Source organism: Podarcis cretensis (genome assembly GCF_951804945.1).
Source record: "Podarcis cretensis genome assembly, chromosome: 12".
In the NCBI taxonomy this organism is placed as follows: domain Eukaryota; kingdom Metazoa; phylum Chordata; class Lepidosauria; order Squamata; family Lacertidae; genus Podarcis; species Podarcis cretensis.
In genome coordinates this window covers 11,267,589-11,292,848 of record NC_137181.1, presented here as the reverse complement: position 1 = coordinate 11,292,848, position 25,260 = coordinate 11,267,589, and the positions used below count along the sequence as shown (strand labels likewise).

The following is a 25,260-nucleotide window of genomic DNA, read 5'->3' as shown; positions in this document are numbered from 1 at the left end:
GAACCAGGGCATTGTGGGGAGCAAGATGCTGAACTAAATCGGCCTTTGATCTCCTTCAGCAGGGACCTCTTACATCCTTACATTAGCCAGAGAAGAGAGTGCTTTTGGGTAGGGGGGCAAAGGAAGTGGTGGTGGTGAGACCAACTGGGGGTCTAGGCCTCTGAACTGAGAAAGGAAGAGTTTTCTGGAGAAGAATGCTGCTTCGCGAAGCCTGTGGGAAGTGCAGGCGTGAGTTGGATCGGACGCTGCTGACAGGCCAGCCCGTCTTGTCTCTGGCCAGCCACTTCCCACTGTGTGCAAGAGGAGTGTTGAGAGGAACCAACAGCTGCCGGCCTCCTCAGAGCAAGACTCGGAATGCGTTTCATCCGAGTGTTCTCAGCCTCAAGGGCAAACACGTACGCTGGCAAGTGGAACTAGAGCCAGAGACAATTGCCTGTTCAGCCTCCCTGCAAGCAGCCAATAGCAGAGGAGTAGTAGAATTTCTTTTAAAGGGGCTTTCAAGGGAAACAAGCCTGGTTGCAGCAGGAGTGGCGCAACAAATAGTTTTAACTCCACTGCGAAAAAAGAAAGGAAGTCCAAATGCAAGAAAGTGTGAATGGCTGAGATACCAAGATCCCTTTTGTAAGAAGTGCAATGCCTGTCTGTACGATTACCAGGTTGTAGGGGTGGGGGAAGGGGACGCGGGTGGCGCTGTGGGTAAAAGCCTCAGCACCTAGGGCTTGCCGATCGAAAGGTCGGCGGTTCGAATCCCCGCGGCGGGGTGCGCTCCCGCTGCTCGGTCCCAGCGCCTGCCAGCCTAGCAGTTCGAAAGCACCCCCGGGTGCAAGTAGATAAATAGGGACCGCTTACCGGTGGGAAGGTAAACGGCGTTTCCGTGTGCTGCACTGGCTCGCCAGATGCAGCTTTGTCACGCTGGCCATGTGACCCGGAAGTGTCTCCGGACAGCGCTGGCCCCCGGCCTCTTGAGTGAGATGGGCGCACAACCCCAGAGTCTGTCAAGACTGGCCCGTACGGGCAGGGGTACCTTTACCTTTACCTTAGGGGTGGGGGAAAGCAAGAGATGGCAGAGAGGGCATCCATTTCAATGGGAGGTAGGTGAGTGGGCAGCTGTGAGATCGGATTCTGAGAGCAAATTGCTCAAACGTGCAAGCTGCAGATGTGATCTTTTGCTATAACCAGCACAAATTTATTTCACTAAGTACAGTAAGGGATCATAAGCGAGGCACAAGCAGTTTATTTTCTGTCAAACAGGAGCTAAGCAGTCATCACTCATTCCTCCAGGAGGGCTTTGGCAGGTGTCCAAGGAACCACACTGCGACATACATTAATAAAGAGATTAATTTCCCACGTTAGCAGGATAAGAATGATGATGAGCAGGATTGAAAGTCTGGAGCTCTCTTTCCCCCACCTCACACCCCTGCTGTCTCCCCATGGGATGAGGCTGCACTCGGATGCATTCTGAATTTTAAATGGTGTAGGTTACTTTGGGGGGGGGGGGTGTTAATTGTTCTCCTGGCAAGGATGCAATGCCTATATGCTGAAAAAATCCAGTCTCATAAAGGAGAAGGAATGACAAACCAAGGCTTTATTATCACAATGGCTTGCCCTCTGAGAGGCACTAGCATTTTCATGTTCAACCCCTGCAGCCCAGAGCATAAAAGCAAGTTGTATTCCCAGGTTGGGAGTCAGCTTTCTAGACATACCGTATTGCTTTGTCCAGAGGTTTTGCACAAGCCTGCCAAAGCTAAATAGTTTTAATAGCCTGATTCTATGCAGGTTCTATGCCTGATTCGATGTGTCCAGTTCTGGGCACCACAGTTCAAGAAGGACACTGACAAACTGGAACGTGTCCGGAGGAGGGCAACCAAAATGGTCAAAGGCCTGGAAACGATGCCTTATGAGGAACGGCTAAGGGAGCTGGGCATGTTTTGCCTGGAGAAGAGGAGGTTAAGGGGTGATATGATAGCCATGTTCAAATATATAAAAGGATGTCACAAGGAGGAGGGAGAAAGGTTGTTTTCTGCTGCTCCAGAGAAGTGGACACGGAGCAATGGATCCAAACTACAAGAAAGAAGATTCCACCTAAACATTAGGAAGAACTTCCTGACAGTAAGAGCTGTTCGACAGTGGAATTTGCTGCCAAGGAGTGTGGTGGAGTCTCCTTCTTTGGAGGTCTTTAAGCAGAGGCTTGACAACCATATGTCAGGAGTGATGGTGTTTCCTGCTTGGCAGGGGGTTGGACTCGATGGCCCTTGTGGTCTCTTCCAACTCTATGATTCTATGATTCTATGGTTTATTTGAAATAAGGTCCCACCGAGTTTAATTGGTCTTACTCCCAAGCACATTACTTCATTGTTATTTTGTTAACAGAGATTTATACCCCACCTTTCAGATAAGAATTTATTTGGGCAGCCTACACAGTTTCACCATCAAATACAAAATAATAAAAACAGACAATATGGCAGCATAAAACCAGGTGCTATTCCAAAATTAAAGTGCTTAAAACAAAAGAACCCAAGAAATTAAAATTTTGAAAGCTATGTGCTGGACACACACACAAAATAGCAATGTTGGTGCCGGACGAGCCTCCCTGGAAAGGGCATTGCAGAAATGGGGCACTGCTGCCAAGAAGGCTGTTTTCCTGGTAGCCATTCACAGCACCATATTTAGCAGAGCCATTGGATGGTCCTGAACAGACATCACCCTTTCAGAGAGTTGTTCTTTATGAAGGTTCAATCTGACATCCCTTTGTGCAAATGACCTTTGGCTCTTATCACTGCCAGTGGGATCCCATGAGGACTAAAGCCCTGAGCAATCAAAGTCTGAGAAATGGTCAGCGATATCTAATCAGTTCCAAAAATTATTGCACATTCGAGCGTGGCCGAAAAACAAAACCTGGGATGGGGATACTGGATGAAGGTAGGTAGGTAGCTGCCTTACACTGCATCAGATCAATATATCTACTCTGTCCCCTGTGTTATGACCTCTTCACAGAGACGAGAGCTGTTCAGACCAGAGTGGGCTTGATTCTTAAGGGCTTGGATCCCTGGGAAAAACAAGGGCAGGGGAGGAAGAAGTTTAAATCTCACCCCAGTACGTTTCCAGGACATGCCTTTACCCCCCCCCCCCTACTTCTCCCCATTAAATGAATGGTTGCCATACACTCTTCGGGGGAAAAGTGGAGTGACGAATTAGAAGAATCATCTTCTGATTGTGGGAGGGTCAGCCTTCACTAGCAAGTCTCCCTTCGGGAGATGCAATGTGCCACCGTGTTATCTATATATATGTAGAGTCCATCGAGACTCATTGCAATCCCCAGTGGTTCCATACAAGGTCTCTAAAAAAAAACAGACACCCACCATTCACCATAATGAAAGGGGGGGATAGAGAGAGAGAGAACCTATGCTTTGTCCTTTGAATTTAGGGTAGTAAGTAAAGCTGGCTTCAGTACACACTATAACCTGCTCCTTGATCACTCAGACTGCCCATTTAATATTTGGGTCTTATGTCTGTATGTGATATTTTATTACTGTGTTTTGATGTTACCTTAAAACAAAAAATTCCTTCCAGTAGCACCTTAAAGACCAACTAAGTTAGTTCTAGGTATGAGCTTTTGTGTGCATGCACACGAAAGCTCATACCTAGAACTAACTTAGTTGGTCTTTAAGGTGCTACTGGAAGGAATTTTTTGTTTTGACTATGGCAGACCAACACGGCTACCTATCTGTAACTTGATGTTACCTTGTTTATTTCATAAGCTACTTTTGGAGCATCCTAGAAATATTAACAAACAGACAAACAAATTCATAGTTGCTCTGAGGTTGGCCTACTCCAAAAAATACCCTAACTCAGCTGTTGGTGTTGGCATGGTTCCCCCCACCCCCCATTTTTAGAAATATCCAGCATGCATGCCAATCATATAGCACAATGGTTTTACATGCGTTGGCATTCCATGTTCTCGATGACATGCATAATATGTAGGCTATTTTGCAAATCCTCAGTGATTTCAGAGGGATTTAGCACACCAAGATCTAGAATGTGGAATATTTTTCTCATTTCACTATATAACACAACCCCCTTCCCTTCAAATTTGTTCATGGTTACTTGGTATTTATTTTGGAGTTAACATGTGTAGGACCTGGTTGTAGTTGGCCAAGTTTATTAGCACCTTATTTGGAGACAGGAACCTATTCTCACTGGATCCACACAACCAAGGGGTGCAATGATTAAGGGGGAAGAAACCCAAATAATTAGAGGGCTCTTTCTTCAACTCAAGGTAACACCTGTTGGGTCTATTTTGAGTAAAACTTAGTTGTATACCACCACATATTATGGCAACAAATTCTCATGTTAATTATGGATTGTTTGAATATGAAGACATTTCTTTTGCCTGCAAATTACATGATTCGTGGTTGTGGTGGTTGTTAGAAAGAATCAAAGTAAATAAAGCTGTAGAGGAGAAACTCCTGAAGCTTTACCTAATTTGTGAGGTTTGTAAGGGGCAAATAATCAAGCATTTCTCATCACAGAATTTGGGCTCCAGAATTTGTATATATTACATTTTGCACAAAGTGTGCATGGGTTTGAGTGTAACTAATGTCACTGGTAGTACAGCCAGGTTAATGGCGATCACACTTGCATGGGTGCAGACTGGGCCCAGAACCTTGTTCCTTTAAAGCCTCACCATTGAGGAATGTGAAGTATTCTGTAAGAGAATGAGAAACCAGGTGATGTGCTAAGTAAATAAAGCCCAGGGTGGCTAGGCATTGCAACAGACTCATGGCGTAAGTGACCGGGTCGGAGGTCAGCATTTCAGGGCTGTGTTGTCTTAGCGCTTGTTGTTTCGTTAGCGGGCCAAGGATGTATTCGCTCAAGGACTACTTGAATGTGTTCGCTGTTTTTTGTTGGCTAATGTGTTTGAATAATAAGCTGAAGAAGAATGGTCCTTGTGAGAAGCAGGAAAATATGCTACCTAGAGCAGGGGCAGCTTGCAAACGTTCCGAGTTCACCGTCTTGAAAGATTTCTTGCTGCGTTCATTGCAACAACGATAACACTTTGAATTTATGCCTTCCGAGCATTTGAGGCCTTTATATTAGTCATTCTTACCACAGTATTGTCAGGTAAATTATGACCCCCATATTATTAGCATTACCATTCCCTCCCCTCCTCACCCTGGTCCAGAAGGAGTACTTGCTTCCACATGACTCCACCTTCCAATTTTGGCCTTTGGAAGAGGCCCTGCTCTGTGTCTCAACTGGTGGGAGCGCAGGACAGGTCCATAATGATTGCAGCTTCCAAACTGTGGAACTCCCTCCACCAGGAGATTCATCCTGCTGGTCTCCAGAGGCCTGGTGAGAGTTGCCTTATTGCGATGGGCACTCGGTATTGGTTAGTTGTCCTAGTTAGTGAAGCCGACATCTTTGCTGCCCCTTTTGCTGCTTTGTTCTGTTGCACAGATCTTTTTATGGATATTATTTGACATTAGTTCATATTGATTGATTGATTGATTGATTGATTGATTGATTGATTAAATTTGTGTTCTTCCAAAGGTTCCTGCCAAGATGCATAGCAATATACTAAAATATACCAAATCCACACACACAAAAACAAAAATATAAAACTATTATAAAAAACCCAAACTTCACAATAGCAGAGAACCAAATTTGTTGACAACCAGAACTCAAATCTCCATTTCCTTTTTATTGTTCGTCATTGTTTTCTTTTTTTTAAGGGCCCTCTGAATACAAAAAGCAGCCTATACCTTTCAGTATAAATAAATATTATAGATTGGGGTGAGGGTTGTGGGGGACAGAGATGACTTATACAGCTCAGTTCTGTGCAGGGTCAGAGTGCTTATGTCCCTTGACTGATTAAAATATTTACAGTTCACAAGGTAATAATGATAACAGTTCATGGTGTATGGTGTGTACTTCAAGGAGTGACAGGTTGTCTCTGTTCAAACTGGCGCATCCCCATGCCAAGACAAAAGTGTGTTGCATCAGGCATTAGGCCTGTCGAAAGCCCAGCTCTGTGTTACAAAGATGTCTCCAAATGTGACATGAAGGCTGGCAATGTCAACCCTGCCCTGTGGGAACCTCTTGCAGACGATTGCGAGGCCTGCAGACAGGCAGTCAGGTTGTGCATCCATAGCTGTGACCAGAGGAGGAATGACCGCTGGGAGGAGCGCAGAGAGAAGAAACACCATGGTGCATCTGCAGTAGCATAGCCAGATGCCTTCACCTGCCCCAGCTGCAACAAAACATGTCTCCCATATCGGTCTCTACAGCCACAGCAGGCGCTGTAACTCTCCAACAGTTTGACGTTACCCCCGAAAGTGCACTCTGCCATTGCCTCCCGAGACAGATGGATGGCAACAATAATTTTAGAATGGCATAGCAATTGAGATTCCTCCCATCTGTTGGAGCCGGTGTAGATACGTTAGGTCCAGTCATATTCATGCGTCGTTCAATATATGCATTTATTGGGGGAGTAGTGGAAGATGCTTTTGAATTATGGTGCTGGAGGAGACTCTTAAGAGTCCCATGGACTGCAAGAAGATCAAACCTCTCCATTCTGAAGGAAATCAGCCCTGAGTGCTCACTGGAAGGACAGATCCTGAAGCTGAGGCTCCAATACTTTGGCCACCTCATGAGAAGAGAAGACTCCCTGGAAAAGACCCTGATGTTGGGAAAGATGGAGGGCACAAGGAGAAGGGGACGACAGAGGACGAGATGGTTGGACAATGTTCTCGAAGCTACCAGCATGAGTTTGACCAAACTGCGGGAGGCAGTAGAAGACAGGAGTGCCTGGCATGCTCTGGTCCATGGGGTCACGAAGAGTCGGAAATGACTAAACAACAACAACAACAAAGTGGAAGAATGATCCAGGAGATGCTCCCCCTGCGTTATATCTTTTAAAGGGAAATGCAATTTTTCCCAGTTGCAGTAGGGGTTGTACTACCTAGCTGCTTGCTTCCTTATGTGGCTTCCCATATCCAGAGAGCTTTCATTACAAACACACTCTTCACCTGCTGCTTTGTATGTGCCTTCACAGCCATTAAGCAACTGCAGTCAACTGTTATCACATGAAGTTTGCAGCAATTGCCTTAAATGCCTGGTATTCTTTGCGATGAATCAGCCTAATGGAGAAATAGTAGGCCCTGCTCAGTTTTGCTACAAGTAACTGACTCTACTTAACATTCACCAGCCATAGCTTGCCTGCGCCTTGGTTTTCCCTAGTAGCGGAAGAGTGCAAACCTTTACGGAAGGGTTGCAGGGGAAGAGAGTCCTTTGCCCCAAGCCCTTACACAGTGCACATGGAATATTTGCACATTTGAAATGCTGGCACAAAAATGGTATGCAAATGCTTAAAAGGTATGGAAAATATTTAGCCCGGAGAGAAATGGCTTTGCATGTCAGATCGTGAGCAGTGCCAGAAAAGGAAAGCCTAAGCTGATGGGAAAATAGAAGAGTGATTAACTGCAGATTTGGACTTGTAGCAATATTGATGCACAAATCAAAAGCAAGGGGAAAGGCTGAACTCCAAAGCCTTGTTGGAAGACACATTGCAAGGGCCTACCTGTTTGGGTGCAAAACTGCTCGACTTCTGTGTGCAATCCTGGCCAATCGATAATCCAAATTAAATTACAAATCATCCGTTTTAAAACCAGCACGCTTCTGTAATTGAGGCTGCGTATGGGTGGACAAGGAGGTCTAACCCTTTCTGCCCATGCCTCAGCCCTCCTTCAAGCCCCGCACCCCTAGTCCCTGAGGCCACTTGTGATAGAGATGGGTGTAGGGCTTGTTGCTCAAGCAACAAAGTTTTCCTGGACTCTGGTGTGGTATTGTATCCTTGGTTATTCTTTGATCCGGACTTCTGGCTTACTCATTGACCTCGCCTTGTGGTTCGTCCTTTGCATAGAGACTTACTCTTCAGTTCTGATTATTGGCTTTTCCCACAGTTCCTGGTTCTTAGCTCCTGGCTCACTTGAGACCACTATCCTTGGTTCAGCCCTGACATACTCCCTGTCCAGTCACATATTTGAGTGGGACAGGGAGAGTGAAAGTGGAGATAAACTATATGAAGACTATCTTATACACAGCTCTGTAGTGTTCCTGAAGAATCCTCATTTGCTGACCATTTACTGCATCCTCTTATTTATTTTTTTGGCATGTCTATGATGTTGCTAACTGTGTGGCTTGGCTCCCGTGTGTCTGATTATTAGTGTTTTGGCACAGCTTGTTGCTATTGGACCTCTCTTCAGCTGACATGTTAGCCCATTAGCTCTTGTGATAGATGCATCTCAGAAGTCGCATTAAGGAGCTGTAATGCAGTAAATCATATTTCCTTTGAATGGAATGTCATTTTCCTCATTTGCAGTTTCCACCAAAACTTTAAGCATTCTGAAAACACTTAGTAAAGGACCACTGACCATTAAGTCCAGTCGTGGCCAACTTTGGGGTTGCGGCGCTCATCTCGCTTTATTGGCCGAGGGAACCGGCGTTTGTCTGCAGACAGCTTCCGAGTCATGTGGCCAGCATGACTAAACTGCTTCTGGTGAACCAGAGCAGCGCACGGAAACGCCGTTTACCTTCCTGCCGGAGCGGTACCTATTGATCTACTTGCACTTTGACATGCTTTCGAACTGCTAGGTTGGCAGGAGCAGAGACCAAGCAATGGGAACTCACCCCATTGCAGGGATTCAAACCGCCGACCTTCTGATCGGCAAGTCCTAGGCTCTGTGGTTTAACCCACAGCGCCACCCACGTCCCACTTACCTGCCTATAAAAGCATTATCCCTGCGACGGGGTGAGTTCCTGTTGCTCAGTCCCAGCTCCTGCCAACCTAGTGCAAGTAGATACATAGGTCCCACTCTGGCGGGAAGGTAAATGGCATTTCCGTGCGCTGCTCTGGTTTCGCCAGAAGTGGCTTAGTCATGCTGGCCACATGACCCAGAAAAACTGTCTGCGGACAAACGCAGACTCCCTCAGCCAGTAAAGTGAGATGAACGCCGCAACCCCAGAGTCGTTCGCAACTGGACTTAACTGTCAGGGGTCCTTTACCTTTACCTTTAATGCATTGAACTTGGAAGAAATGAAGCATTGGGGAAGAGAGTTCGGATTTCAATCCTGTTCACGGTTTCCTCAGAGTAAATCCCACTGAACTCAGTGGCTTACATCTGCGTAGACATTTATAGGATTGCATAGTTCATTAACCTTTCTCACAACCTAGAAAGCTTGACTCCCATGTAGTCTGATGGGAAATGGCAAGTCTGATTAATCCTTAGTTTGTATCGTGGTCTGAAACAGTGCACCGATATTGTGTCTGACTGCAAAGGAGTAGTGTTGTCTGATATCTTGACCAGCAGACTGAGGCAAGGTCTTTTCAAACATATAGAAAAGGGCATTAAATATTATCTAGCTAGAAGAAACAATGTTCTTTCTGTAATCTGTTAGTTAGAGTTAGCATTTCATTTTCTAAGAGACAAGACAGCATCAGGCACAGCAGAAGGGTGTAGGGAGATCTCAAGAATATGAATGTTCTCTAGCTTAGAATCTGTCAGGACATAGACTGCAAGCTTTGCAGCGTTCTGGAGCCAAAATGTTCAACTTGCAAGCCGTTCTAGATCCAAGGTACAACTGTATCTCCAAACAAACAGATTACCCACAGACTCTTTCCCTTTCCTTCTTATCCCAGCTCTCGCTCAAGATCTGAACTGCACGCTCCCTCTCTGCTTCTTAACAACGACCCCCACAATCTCCCACAAATGTATTCTCTTGTGTTCACCGGGTCTGTTCTCTTGACCATCTGTCTCCTCTTCCTCTTTCCTGTTGCATGTGCTAATTTTGCTGGCTTTTTTCATCTCTTTTTCCTCTTGTCACTTTCCTGGTCTCATATAGCAGACCTCCATAAGTGAAATGGAATATAATATTTTTAAACTGTGATGGAATCTGGGGCTACAGAGCAGTAGTGGGGGAAATGCTATACGCATAAAAGCTCCTGTGGTTTATCTATAGCAGAACTAGTTAAATATTACTTTAGGTAGAAGGGTAGGAAAGACCCTCTGCTGAGACGTTTCATGATGTTCTTTTATAATAACTTTAATATCCACCTGTTGGTCCTTAAAAACTCTCCCAAGGTGACTCACACAAAATGAAAAACAATCCAAGCCTGTTACAAAATAATGCCAGAGAGCAGCTGCTGATCAGAGCATTCAGTATTGGGTTAAGTGAGCCAATGATCAGACTCTGCATAAAGCAACATCATGTGTTTAGAAATACAAATGTGCATCCTAATAACAGCGGCATAAGGGTGGCACTGTGGGTTAAACTACAGAGCCTAGGACTTGCTGATCAGAAGGTCGGCGGTTCGAATCCCCGTGACGGGGTGAGCTCCCGTTGCTCGGTCCCTGCTCCTTCCAACCTAGCAATTCAAAAGCATGTCAAAGTGCAAGTAGATAAATAGGTACTGCTCTGGCGGGAAGGTAAACGGCGTTTCCGTGCGCTGCTCTGGTTCGCCAGAAGCGGCTTAGTCATGCTGGCCACATGACCCGGAAGCTGTACGCCGGCTCCCTCGGCCAATAAAGCGAGATGAGCGCCACAACCCCAGAGTCGGTCACGACTGGACCTAATGGTCAGGGGTCCCTTTACCTTTACCTTTTTAAGAGTATATCCAGAAGGTTTTTCTGTTTTTTTATAACATGTCACAGTTGGGAATCTTTATAGTAGAGAGGAAACAACCACCTTTTCAGCATTCTTGTTTATTTACTGCCTCTCCATTCCTAACAGCCTTTAAATCTTTAGTTCAATTTCTTTGCTGCTTGGAAGTGTTCACTTTCTCATAGCAACACCTGAGATAACAGAACTGCTGAGGACGGCATGCATTAACAGTTTCCTGGTTCTGAACAGTACCTTAACAGCTACTGTGTGTGTGTTTTGTTTAATTTTACACAACACAAATGCCTCTTCAAACAAAAGTCAATTTCAGGTTGCCAAGATATGGTCTTTAAAATCAACGGAAACTGCTGTACAGTTGACTTTCATGATACTTTTGACCAACAGAAGACTGATTACGTTGAAATAATGGGATTGGTACAAATCCTCTGCACAGGGGCCTTCCTTAGCCTGGTTCTGTTCAGACTACAACTCCCATCATCCCTGACCATCGGCCATTCTGGCTGGGACTGATGGTTGTAAGCCAAGACATCTTGAGGGCACCAAGTTGGAGAAGGCTGCTGCTCTAGAGACCTTTGTTAATTGTATCCACCAACTCTCCCTCCTCCATTTCCTCTAGCAGTGCTTGCTATGGAAAGTCATCATACCACATACATTTTCTGTAAGAAATCCTGTAACAGCCACTTGGCTCTGATGGACCAAAGATGTTGAAATTGACAGTCTGGCCAGTTCCAGATTCCTAATAAAGCGGGTGGGAGTCTCTTGGGGCATTTCTAACTCTGCCCTTCCCTTCCCATCTGGCTCCATCAGACATTGAAAGTGGCAAAGCTAAGCAGTATCATCTCTTGTTGTTGTTGTTGTTTAGTCGTGTCTGACTCTTCGTGACCCCATGGACCAGAGCACGCCAGGCACTTCTGTCTTCCACTGCCTCCCGCAGTTTGGTCAAACTCATGCTGGTAGCTTCGAGAACACTATCCAACCATCTCATCCTCTGTCGTCACCTTCTCCTTGTGCCCTCCATCTTTCCCAACACCAGGGTCTTTTCCAGGGAGTCTGCTCTTCTCATGAGGTGGCCAAAGTCTTGGAGCCTCAGCTTCAGGATCTGTCCTTCCAGTGAGCACTCTGGGATGATTTCCTTAAGAATGGATAGGTTTGATCTTCTTGCAGTCCATGGACTCTCAAGAGTCTCCTCCAGCACCAGAATTCAAACGCATCAATTCTTCAGCGATCAGCCTTCTTTATGGTCCAGCTCTCACTTCCATACATCACTACTGGGAAAGTCATCTCTTACAATCAGTTTTATACATTTCCACAAAAGAACTGCCTTCGCTCAGCTGACCCTGCCTGCTTTCTGCTGCACTGCTCTCTGCCTTTTCGTTTTGGGGTTGTTGTTTTTCCTAGGGTTTTTAAAAATAGCAGGCTCGCAGTACAAATTTCCTGACCTTGCAGTACCTTAGTGCATTAAGCTGAGCTGCCTTGCTCTGAAACTCCATCCCTACCACACTACTGTTCCCAGGTGACTGTGAGAAAGCAAAACATTTCTAGGTACCTGGAGCTTTCAAAGAATGTGATCTCCCCACCTGAAGTATTTGATTTATGTGAGCCAGTAGTGATTCAAGCCAAGGGAGTTGGCATATCATTGGTTCCCCCCGCCCTTTGAACAGTCCCTGTTGTGTCTGTGTACATGTGGGGAGGAGAAATCCCTAGAAAACAGGAAGGCACAAGCATCTCTACTCTTGCTTTCACCCCTGTTTTCTTCACAGATTGCTCTACATGGCTGTCAGCAATGAATTCTCTTCATTGGTGACACCGAGGAATGGGATGGTGTCTCTTCCGCAGCCACATCTGGCTGGTTGTGCTTGCTTGAGATCAACACACGCTTCACAGCAGCTACTTTATAGATTTAAAAAAGGCATTTTATGGCAATGGGAGGAAGACCCATACTTTGTAAATAGAAGGACAATATTTCTGTTCAGTGTTGCAGTGTTGTGGGGGGATGAAAATATTGGATCAAAGCTTTTGCGTGGCTTAAGCCATTCCTCACCCCATATGTATCCGAGATTTAATGATCTGCATCTTTTTTTGTTTTGTTTATAGCCTCTGGTCTTTCCTCCTCTCCCTCAACCCCGACACAAGTGATCAAGCAGCCAACGTTTCCGCTTGAATCCTACAAACATGAACCAGAGAGGCTAGAAACACGGATTCACACGTCCTCTTCCCCCCCAGATACAGGCCAGAGACCGAGTCTCCCTCCTGGACAAAGTGTGGCCAAACCTCCCACCTCCACCCCGTGCGCTACCTCAAAAGCCGTAAGTATGGACTGTTTCATTTCTCTGTAAGAAAAGCAAAGTCCTGTGTGCATTTTAGGATTAACAGGGTGCTTCTAAGTGTCCAAGTTCATAGCGTGGATTATCTTCTTATAATCCTTTTGATATAATCGGTCCAGTATACCTGAAGGAGCGCCTTCTCCACCCCCATTGTTCTGCCCGGACACTGAGGTCCAGCGCTGAGGGCCTTCTGGCGGTTCCCTCACTGTGAGAAGCCAAGTTACAGGGAACCAGGCAGAGGGTCTTCTTGGTAGTGGCACCCGCCCTGTGGAACGCCCTCCCACCAGATGTCAAAGAGAAAAATAACTACCAAACTTCTAGAAGACATCCAAAGACTGCCCTGTTTAGGGAAGCTTTTAATGTTTAATAGGTTATTGTATTTTAGTGTTCTGTTGGAAGCCTCCCAGAGTGGCTGGGGAAACCCAGCCAGATGGGCGGGATATAAATATATTATAATAATTCTGCAAGGTGCTTAAGTCTTACAGTTATCACTATATTTCAGTTGGGGTGAGGACGGAGGCTGACATCTTGTCTAAGGCCTCCTAATGAGTCCAAGGCAGAGGTGAGGTTTGAACCAATGGCTTCTCGATTCTTAGCAAAGGCTTTTAGACTGCAAATCTCTGCAGGTTTGCTTGGGAGTTTCAAGAAGGTGTGCCTAAATTTTAACTTGCACACTGAGTACTTAGCCACCAGCCATTACAAATAGCAACTAATTATTGGCACCATTGTCTTCAATAGGATACAGTGTTTAATTTGTAGAATGCCGTTTTCTGTTGGAAGATAAAGCTACTTTGATTACTTGGGTTCCTTCCTCAAACCTGCTTATTCTGCTTAATCCTGTATAGGATTCTAGCTGTGAACACCCATCAGTCTTGTTTATACTATCAACAGCCGTAAGTTCTTTTCTCAGGGGTAGGCAATACACTGTGTTTTACTTTATAAAATTCTAAATTCAGATATAAAACCTCACCCATAGTCAATATACTTTTGCTGAAGCTTAGAAGTAACAAACATTTAAAGCCTTCATTTTTCAGAGAAAAATGCAAAGACAGCCAAACCTTCCATCTGCTACAGTGGATGTGTGTGTGTGTGTGTGTGTGTGTAAGAGCCAGAGGAAAAATGGGTTGCAGAATCTCCCACTTAACTTGGGAATTTAAAGGGTTAGCATCGATCTGGCTTGCAGTCTGACAGCTGTATTAAAAAGGTAAAGGTACCCCTGCCCATACGGGCCAGTCTTGACAGACTCTGGGGTTGTGCGCCCATCTCATTTAAGAGGCCAGGGGCCAGCGCTGTCCGGAGACACTTCCGGGTCACGTGGCCAGCGTGACATCGCTGCTCTGGCCAGAGCCAGAGCCAGAGCTGCACACGGAAACGCCGTTTACCTTCCCGCTGGTAAGCGGTCCCTATTTATCTACTTGCACCCGGAGGTGCTTTCGAACTGCTAGGTTGGCAGGCGCTGGGACCGAGCAGCGGGAGCGCACCCCGCCGCAGGGATTCGAACCGCCGACCTTTCGATCGGCAAGTCCTAGGCGCTGAGGCTTTAACCCACAGCGCCACCTGCGTCACCTGACAGCTGTATTAAGCACCTGTAAATTTACGGAATTTACGTAAAGAGATGACAAATGGGAACTAGAGCAAAGGTAGCTGATATGTGCTGCTGTGAGACGTGCAGTTAGATGTAGCTGGCAAGAAGCCACTGATGACTAAACTAATACTTGGACCTCAGCTCATTCTAACATCAATCACATCAGGTCACTGTATACTTTGCTTACATGCCAGTATGAAATAGTAGTTGACTTTGGTGGGGAAACACTCCTAAATGGCCACTGCAGAGCCTCTGAGTGTGAAAGTCAAATGGCAACTTTCATAGGAGGAAGAAATTACTCATTTGGGGATTGGATGTATGAAATATCGCTTGGTGATTCAGTTGATAGATTATTCTTCCATCAGCCTTTCTGAGTGAACGTGAGTTCTTCAAACCATTCACCTTTGACATGAGTTGCTGATCTAAGTACGGTCCACACAATATGGCAATCAAACATGGAGGATTTATTTCAGATAACAACAGAGAATTGTAGGGTTGGAAGAGACCCCAAAGGTCATCTAGTCCAATCCCCTGCAATGCAGGAACCTCAGCTAAAGCATCCTTGACAGATGGCCATCCAATCTCTAAACTCAATGGAAGGAGAGTCCACAACCACCTGAGCGAGACGGTTCCACTGTCAAACAGCTCTTGCTGCCAGAAAGTTTTTCCAGATGTGATCAACCTCCACCTCTGGCCATGTGAAAACCTTATGTCAGACCTTTGACTTTCTAAAGGTAAAGGGACCCCTGACTATTAGGCCCAGTCTGTGGTTGTGGCGCTCATCCCGCTTTATTGGTCAAGGGAGCCGGTGTACAGCTTCCGGGTCATGTGGCCAGCATGACTAAGCCGCTTCTGGCGAACCAGAGCAGCACACAGAAACGCCGTTTACCTTCCCGCCGGAGCAGTACCTATTTATCTACTTGCACGTTGACATGCTTTCGAACTGCTAGGTTGGCAGGAGCTGGGACTGAGCAACGGGAGCTCACCCTGTCACAGGGATTCGAACCGCTAACCTTCTGATCAGCAAGTCCTAGGCTCTGTGGTTTAACCCACAGCGCCACCCGCATCCCCTTTTTGACTTTCTAGCCCTGCGTTGATTTATACCCAGTCTTTCCTCAACAAGTACAAAACAGCTAAGTTTTTTAAAAAAACAAAACAAACCCATAATCTTAGTCACAATGATCAAACTTGCCTTGGATCAGAACAGCAATATAATATGAATACTCGGAGGTCTCCCTCCTGTCTTAAGGTATTACGTCAGCATTTGTCGCAGGGCATGCCAACAGGACAATAACACAAAATAGGACACCTAAGTACTAAAACTTGGTGAGAAAGAGATGGGGAGACAATAGCAGGGGGTGTTATCTTTCAAGGTAAGAGATGGGCTGACCAATCTTCTGTAGTCTACTTTTTGTAAAGCTAGAATTCTCCACCAAGGTGCATTAAATGTACCAAAAAAGTAGTTAGGGTAGCTGAGGCATAACTAATCTGTGCTAAGTGATCCTAAATATGTATGTGTTCTTTCTTAAGAGCATAAGAAGTGCCTGGGTGGATCAGATTAAGGTCTACCAACTTCAGCATCCTTTGCTAGAAACCCATCCATCCCCAAGCACTAAGTAACCCATATGGAGCTTGAAAGCTGTGTGCCATTTTTTATCTCCTGTGCATACCTAGTCTAGGGTGAGAAGATCCTTCCCCACAGCAAGCCTTCCCAATTGCTATTTCCTACTAGGCCTTACTTATGCCACTCCTATTCTTCAAAATATTTTCTATCATTTGGTTTTGCCATCTCCCTATATCTGGGGTCAGTTAGTATTGTTATGAGTTTGGGAAGGGGTGGGCCTAATGTCTGGACCCCCTTCTAATTTTTAATAGCCAGGCTAGCTAGCTTCCTAGTGAGGTGATAGCCTGGGTGATGGGCCATTAAGGAGAACAAAGAAAGGGGCTCTGTGCAAGATGGCAAATGGGTAGGGACCCCTCCTTCAATTCGTGGGAAGCTAGAAGGACAGAGGCAGAGTTGAGATCAGAGACATGGGAATGATGTCAGCTAGAAGCTGGAAAGAAGCAGGCAGAAGCCAGAGAGATGGAGGCATGCTTGATTTCTGTTCAAATCCAAGGCTGTGGCTATTACAGAAACAATATCCTCTTGGGCTGTTAATGCTGTGAACCTCTCCACCATAGGGTCAGGCTGTATATATGCGTGTAAATAAACCATATATTATAAAGACACTACAGTCTCCGCTATCCCTTTTCCCGAAGGAAACACAAACCCTGGGTAAGTGCCTGGAATCTCACATTGTGCTGAGATTGGGGTGACATACAACAGTATATTCCCAACCATAGGAATGGCAGGTGCTTTCTATCACCATGATCTCTTCCTAAAAATCTCATGCTGCTTCCATATTTTTCTCCTTTACATCTAAATTTCTACTCTGCAATCTTGTTCTAACCTTAATTACTTGGTTTACTGTTTACTCCAACTCGCAACGGTTGTTTTGCACTAAATAGTCTCCAGTCCTACATTCTGCTTTTGCATACCGCTCATCTCTTGGTGTCTCCTGTGAGTCCGCTTTTCTGAAACTACTTTTAATACGTCATTATTCAAATCTGACGATTGCGACATAACCCTTTGCGTTTGATTAATGTCAGCACTGTGTATTTAGTGATATAACGCTTGCATACCAAAATAGTTTCAAAGCAGTTTACAAGTATAAAATCAAGTATTCAGTATCCACACGTAATTGAAATACAGAATAAAGCAATTCCATCGAAACATAAAAACATCTGTATTTAATATATACAATAAAATAAGCCTGCGAAGAAGCATAACAATTAAAACAGTTAAAAGAATGATTAAAACAATTAGATCAGAAAGCTCAGGTTCAGGGAAGTGCTTGACTTAGAAGATATGTCTTCAAGAGCCAGGGGGTTGTCAGATATTTCAGCAATATTGATGTATTTGCTCTGTGGGTTAAAGCCTCAGCGCCTAGGACTTGCCGATCGAAAGGTCGGCGGTTCGAATCCCTGCGGCGGGGTGCGCTCCCGCTGCTCGGTCCCAGCGCCTGCCAACCTAGCAGTTCGAAAGCACCTCCGGGTGCAAGTAGATAAATAGGGACCGCTTACCAGCGGGAAGGTAAACGGCGTTTCCGTGTGCGGCTCTGGCTCGCCAGAGCAGCGATGTCACGCTGGCCACGTGACCCGGAAGTGTCTCCGGACAGCGCTGGCCCCTGGCCTCTTAAGTGAGATGGGCGCACAACCCCAGAGTCTGTCAAGACTGGCCCGTACGGGCAGGGGTACCTTTACCTTTACCTTATATTTGGTGCAAGAGACTCTGCAGATTGAAATAGTATTATCTCTTAACCTCTAGGATCACCAACATTCCCCTCCCCCTTTTTTAAGTGCCCTGCTTCTGATGGCAGCACAGAAACCTTTTTCCACCGTGGAGATAAATGGTGGGTAAAAACATTCACCTGCTAAATTTCTCTGCATGTGACTCCTGTTAAAGGTACAGGTGCAGGAATAATTTTCCTGTGAACAATATCCCGTTTGACCCCCCAAACTTTCTTTACAGCAGCAGGAAAGTTTGCTGGGAGCTTGTTTGAGAAGACCATCATGGTATGGAAACAGGATCCTTGGTTGTCTTCTTTTAGCATCCATATTTACATCTCAGACCGTCCACCAGAACAAAATTAATTTTGTTTTGTTTTTTTTAAAAAAAGGTGGCTTAGACACAGGAAACTGAGATGACAGTGAGATGGATAGCTTGCCCCTGACTGTGTACTGTACTTATCACATCTTTCATTGGCTCAATAACTCTTCCTATTTTCTGGAGCGTGGCTGCATAAGATAGCCAGCAAGTCTGACAGTGGCGGAGAAACCATGATTTATAAGCCTTGCATCACATATCCTTTGCAGCCTTTCTGTGTTAGGACTTCAGCTCCTCTGACAGGGAATAACACATCTGCTGTCTACATGCTCAGGTTGCAACCTGAAGATTTCCTCCTCTGCCTTTAAATCCATCCGTAAAGCAAAATGCTTAGCAGCTGTGGCTTGTATTGTTTACCTGACATTAGCTCCCTATATCTCTTGATGGGAGAAGAGGAAGATTTCAGAAATGGGGGGGACACTGGAAACAGAAGCTACCTCAGCATCAGATGATGTAAAGGTAAAAAGTGAACCCCTGGTCACAGCCCAGAAAGGCAAATTTAATTTATTTGACCCGAAGCCTCCCAGCTGAGATTTCACACACCTTAACTAGCTGGGCGTACTTTATGCTTTCTAATTTTTATACTTTGCTATAAGTACAGGCAATGACCATTTTACACACATTCAATTTGTGTGTGGTCATGCACACGCGCATTGCCGTGAACCCGGGAGTGACCGGGAAAAGGGCAACAGTGGCCCTTAAAAAGTGTGGAAAGGGCAAAAACGGTGTGAAAACAGCACCTAGCAATCCCACAAGCTTTTGCAAGTACAATCCCCAAAGCTCTTGCACCAACCGTTGAGGCCTGTGGAGAGTTGGAGTTTGAGAAAGGAGGTTTGGAGGGAACAACTGTGGTGGAGTTTGGCATCTGGTAAGTGCTGCTGGTTTTTTAAAGGGTTTTTCTGGGGTTTACAGAGGGGGTTCATGGTTTTTTCTATGGGCATCCCCAATATACACGATTTCACTTAAACCCACGGTGCCTTGGATTGTAAGCCCCGTGTAAAATGGTCGTTGCCTGTAGTTCCACAGAAACTGAAATGCTTCTGTCTCTTTGTATAGTGGTACCTTGGGTTACATACGCTTCAGGTTACATAATAATATTGGAGAATGTCTCAGCAGTGGGTTGGAAAATGTTTCCTCTGCACTGGATGACTGATGTGAACTCAAAATAGTTATTATTGCAGATTCATCACTGTCATGTTTTCAATTGGAACTGAGGGCAAAGATAAAAGCAACCTGTTGATAATTTTGATGGTTTTGCACTAGGGATGTGGCCTTGCCCTACAGTCCTTTAGTCAATTATAGCAGACTGGCTGAAGATGGGTCCTTTGGCCAAGCGCTGCTTCTGCCTAATCCCGATTCACTCTAGTGATGCTTCACTGATCATTTCCTTAAAATGAGATATGTGCATATGTGGTTTGAGGAGTATGACAGTACAGTGGTACCTCGGGTTACATACGCTTCAGGTTACAGACTCCGCTAACCCAGAAATGGTACCTTGGGTTAGGACCTTTGCTTCAGGATGAGAAGAGAAATCGTGCTCTGGCGGCGCAGCAGCAGCGGGAGGCCCCATTAGCTAAAGTGGTGCTTCAGGTTAAGAACAGTTTCAGGTTAAGTACGGACCTCCGGAACGAATTAAGTACTTAACCCGAGGTACCACTGTATCTTCAGATATCTTAAGGGCTGTCATATGGAGGAGGAAGCATGCTTGTTTACTCCTGCTCTGGAGGGTAGGGACTCAAACCAATGGCTTAAAGTTGCAAGAAAGGAGATTCCGACTAAACGTTCAGAAAAACTTTCTGATAGTAAGAGCTGTTCAGCAGTGGAACAGATTCTCACGAGAGGTGGTGGATTGTCCTTCCTTGGAGGTTTCTAAGCAGAGATTGGGTGGCCATTTGCATTGGACGCTTTAGCTGAGGTTCCTGCATTGCAAGGGGTTGGTCTAGATGACCCTTGGGGTCCCTTCCCACTATGATTCTACGTTTCTGTGCCTTTAACAGCAGAAATGAAGCAGGTGGAAGCTGAGTGCTAGGAGCAGGTTTACTTGCAGCATTTCTGTATGTCAGGCTGTTGTTAAAGGCACAGGAACAGAGCCAATATATACTGTATATATATTTAATGCAACAACCTGGCAGACAGAGTTGCTTGTTAAATCTGAGCTGGTACAGGCATCCTTGCAATTGGGGTAAGGGTTGCAAACCAGAGGTTTCTAGCTTTAAAGTGACATAGTAGCTCTGGCTGCCCCTGCCTACTCCTTTCCTAATGCTGATCTGTTGTCTGGCACGTCTGGAGTAGGTAAAGATTGGGCAGAATGACTAAGGCAGAACCTGATGAGAGACTTGCCCTGCCTTAAGGAAATTTTAATGCTGTCTTGCAAACCTCCTGGTTACAAAGTAAAGTAGAGGTAAAGGGACCCCTGACCATTAGGTCCAGTCGTGACTGACTCTGGGGTTGCGGCACTCATCTCGCTTTATTGGCCGAGGGAGCCGGCGTACAGCTTCCGGGTCATGTGGCCAGCATGACTAAGCTGCTTCTGGCGAACCAGAGCAGCGCACGGAAACGCCGTTTACCTTCCTGCTGGAGTGGTACCTATTTATCTACTTGCACTTTGACGTGCTTTTGAACTGCTAGGTTGGCAGGAGTTGGGACGGAGGAACGGGAGCTCACCCCGTCGCAGGGATTCGAACCGCCGACCTTCTGATCGGCAAGTCCTAGGCTCTGCGGTTTAACCCACAGCACCACCTGCATCCCCAGTTGCAAAGTAGCAGCTGCTTAATTTTATGGGAAAGTGTATGTTTGTTTATGTATCTGTCCCTAGTAGGGAGTCCAAAGCACTTTTTCCAGATAAAGCGTCTAAGTTTAGCTGGATTCCTTCAACGAAAGGTTAGGCCAGCTGTGTTTAGTGGGAAGACATACAACTTCACACACACCGTAACATCTATAAGACAACAATTTGTACTTTGACTTCTTGTTATTTGAACTGCCTGACCTTCAAACAGTAGCTGGAGGATGGTGACTTAAACTCTTCCTTAGTGTCAGATTGCCAAGTGTGAGTGGAATGCAGAGAGGTTGTAAAGGTAATGGGGGAGGCAAGTTTCTTTTGCTTCTGTTTTTGTTTTGTTTTTTGCCTGGTGTGGGGGGGGGGAGGGAGAGGGAGACTCATTCCTTTCTCTGCAGCTTTATGGTGTGGCTGGTTTGAACAGATCTGCCATTTTAAAAAGGATGCCCAGTTCCAGAGGCTTCTTCTTGCAAATATTATTGTACATCTCCCTGGAACACTTTAATTAAAGGTGGTTGAGATTTTTTTTTTTTAAGTACTTTATTTATCTGGTCAAAGAGAGCAGATGAGCAGGCAGCAATAGCCAAGTGGAGGAACAGCGGAGCCACAAGGATCCAGAGGATGGAACTGGACCTCCTGCGGGGATGTAGGTCTTGGCAGGTACCCAGCAGTGCAGCCAGACTTGCAGAATGGCGCACAGAGATAACAATGCCATAGGATTTTTCAGTAAATTCAGCACAACTAAAAGCAGCGCTAAATAAACGTGGAACTGCATAAAGCCTACTAAAACGCAGAGCATTGCCTGTCTAAAAATGGGAAGAGAGGGAACCATTCACATCTCCCCACAGAGGGCCGTCCAAAGTTGTAGTGCCACCACCCAAAAGGCCCTGTTATAGTAATCACCTGTTTTAATAGCCATTTGTCATGTGTGCATGAGAGAGCTCCCCCAGCCCTGGAAAAGAGCTGTACCTGGAAGTGTGTCCTGGCAGCAGCCATAAAGTCAGAAAGCTGATGTGTAAGATGACCTTACATTCCCTCCCATCCCCCTTCTATTAGCCCAACAAAGTTTCTTGTGCGTGCATTGGAAAACAATGTCTTCATTCTACCGATCATTTCACCTAAGATTTGATAGAGCTCCAGATAGGGTTGTGTGGGGGTTTTAATACAGAGGGTGATGATAGTTCCGCCCCCCTTTGCATTTTCTGTGCCTTCAGAAATAGTTCCTTTTTTCCTCTCGTCTTTTCCTCTCTTGCCTGACTCCATCCTTCCATTTCCCTCAACCTTTTTGCCGTGACTCTGCTTTTATAGCAACTGCCCATTCCTTTTCTCACTTAAAAAGATGAACACAAAATGTAAGAGAGCTTTTGGGTCTTTGCTTTCATGGCAGCTCCTGGACCCTAGTGGTGAATTGCATGCTTTCCTTTGATATGCATTTATTACATACGCTCTTAAGCTTTTCAAGCTTCACCTGGAAATGACTTGGCACAAAAAACACTTTGTGATTTCAGACATATTGTGTGTGGCCATATCTCTGAAGAAAGACTGGCTCTAGGCAAGTCATATTTGTCCTTGGTGTCTAAAGTCATGCTTATGCACCCATCCAGTGGGCCTCCAAGGCTGCAGACTAAGTCAGAGTCCCAACAAAATAAAAGAAAAAAAATTCCTTCCAGTAGCACCTTAAAGACCAACTAAGTTAGTTCTAGGTATGAGCTTTCGTGTGCATGCACACTTCTTCAGATTCGTGTGCATGCACACTTCTTCAGATACTTCTTCAGAGTCCCAAGATTGGGCAATCTGCAGATATGGTCCATTCTCAGGCCCAGGGTTTGGGAGAAGCAAGGTAAACAAGCAAACTCTTCACTGCTTAAAAGAATTAAAATGACAATTAACTCCCAGTCCCCATGCATTCCGAATGATGCCTCACATCTTTCTAATAACAGAAAATAGTGTTGTCTGAAAGAGGTCATGCACACTAGGATTAGGTACAACCCTGCCCCCCAAAAAACTTCCTCTCTTCACCACCTCTGCATATCCCAGAGTTCCACATGGAGACTGCAGCAGGAAAGGAAAGTACCTCTAGCTTAAATCTGGCACTTTTTGAGAAGAAATTAGGTGCCTTGAGGGAAAGGGAGAATGTGTGCTGTCATTGTACTGTAGACCCAGCATTCCAGTGTTCAGGTGGGCAAACATGATTTAGCAAGTTGTGCCAAGAAGTTTCTGTGACTCAGCCATGATATGTTTACGCCCCGGTAAACATATCACAAAAGGGGATTTAGCAGCAGCTGCAAGCTCTTCTCCTTGGGCAGTGGCCAGTGTCTGTCTTGCCATTGATTCCTTAAAAATAGCATTTTGCCCAGTCTGGTTTCAGAGGCCCTCGGCTACCCACCACTTCCCTGAGGGAGATTGCTCCACACTCTAATGGATCTCGGTGGACCACAGCCAGCAATAAATGCTTAAATAGAACTCTCCATTGACATTATAAATGCTGGTGCGAAAGCTGCTGCAGTTAGTGAAGGGCTGGCAGTTAAGTACGTCTGTCTGAAAACATCTTATGACTAGGGCTTCATAAATTTTTCACCAGGCACAGTAACTAAGTAGACGTGGAATAAGGGGGACAGGGTGGCAATTACTCGAATGCTTCCTCTAGCTGCACAGTGATCCATTTTTCCTTTCATTGTTAGGGAGGTTGGCTTGCAGCACTCAAGTAGACTTTCTCAGGTTTTCTTACAACAACCCTGTATGGTAGATTAGTAGCCTCTCCAGATAGAGGCCTGGGCTGAGAGACAGCAGCTTATCTAAAGGCCAAAGGAGACATGGCGTGGGAGGTTGGGGGAAGCAGGTCTCCAAATACGAGTTGCTGGCAATCACAAGTTGGAAGAGTGGCTCTTGTGTTGGAATCCTGCTTGTGGCTTTCCCAAAGGCATCTGGTGAGCCAAAATGAGAACAGGATCTGGGCTAGAGGGGAATTGGCCTGATCCAGTATGGGCTAGGTTACTTAGGGTGCTTACAGACATGGATGATTTAGCCTGGTTGGTATCCATCTGCCTCAGGAGACAGTGGAGGAGTTTGCCTTTGAGGGTGAAGTCAAATTGTTGGAGAGTTACACCGCCTGCTGTGGCTGTAGAGACTGATATGGCGAGAGATGTTTTGTTGCAGCTGGGGCAGATGAAGGCGCCCGGTTGTGCTGCTGCAGATGCAGCATAGTGTTCCTTCTCTCTGTGTTCTTTCTGTATCCAGGGCAGCTGTTTACCAGCTCCATCTGGTACGTAGGCTGAGACCCTATCTGCCTGCAGACTGTCTCGCCAGAGTGGTGCATGCTCTGGTTATCTCCCGCTTGGACTACTGCAATGCGCTCTACGTGGGGCTACCTTTGAAGGTGACCCAGAAACTACAACTAATCCATAACGCGGCAGCTAGACTGGTGACTGGGAGCGGCCGCCGAGACCATATAACACCAGTCTTGAAAGACCTACATTGGCTCCCAGTGCGTTTCCGAGGACAATTCAAAGTGTTGGTGCTGACCTTTAAAGCCCTAAACGGCCTCGGTCCAGTATATCTGAAGGAGCGTCTCCTCCCCCATCGTTCTGCCCGGACACTGAGGTCCAGCTCCGAGGGCCTTCTGGCAGTTCCCTCATTGCGAGAAGCAAAGCTACAGGGAACCAGGCAGAGGGCCTTCTCGGTAGTGGCGCCCACCCTGTGGAACGCCCTCCCATCAGATGTCAAAGTGATAAACAACTACCTGACATTCAGAAGACATCTGAAGGCAGCCCTGTTCAGGGAAGTTTTTAATATGTGACATTTTAGTGTACTTTTCATCTTTGTTGGAAGCCGCCCAGAGTGGCTGGGGAAACCCAGCCAGATGGGCAGGGTACAAATAAATTATTATTATTATTATTATTATTATTATTATTATTATTATTTCTAGCAGTCATTCCTCTTCTGCTATGAATGCACATCCTGACTGTTTCCAGGCAATGCCTGGTCATTGCTCCTCTGCTTTAAACAGGAAAGGCAGTAGCAACCTCATCTAGACTTCTGGAATCCAAATTGCATTCTGTTGTGATCAGCCCACGTTTCCCCAGTCCAAATGTTTATTGGGGGACATCACTTAGACTGTGAGGGGTGGGGAAAGAAGGTGCAGTACTCTCTCCCCCACTGCTGCCGTCCAAACATACTACAGTACAGTGGTACC

At 45.8% G+C, this 25,260-nt stretch overlaps 1 protein-coding gene across 5 annotated transcripts in view; it reads left to right on the top strand.

Moving 5' to 3' along the window:
- Positions 1-25,260, top strand: part of PRKAG2 (protein kinase AMP-activated non-catalytic subunit gamma 2) — a 209,803-nt gene that overhangs the window by 129,512 nt on the left and 55,031 nt on the right. For all 5 annotated transcript variants that reach the window (XR_013831821.1, XM_079946862.1, XM_079946865.1 and 2 more), the window contains one exon: positions 12,772-12,983. Coding sequence is in view for 4 of the 5 variants with exons in the window: in XM_079946862.1 (XP_079802988.1) it covers positions 12,772-12,983 (212 nt within the window). In the remaining variant the exon portion in view is untranslated. The remainder of the gene's footprint in view (positions 1-12,771; positions 12,984-25,260) is intronic.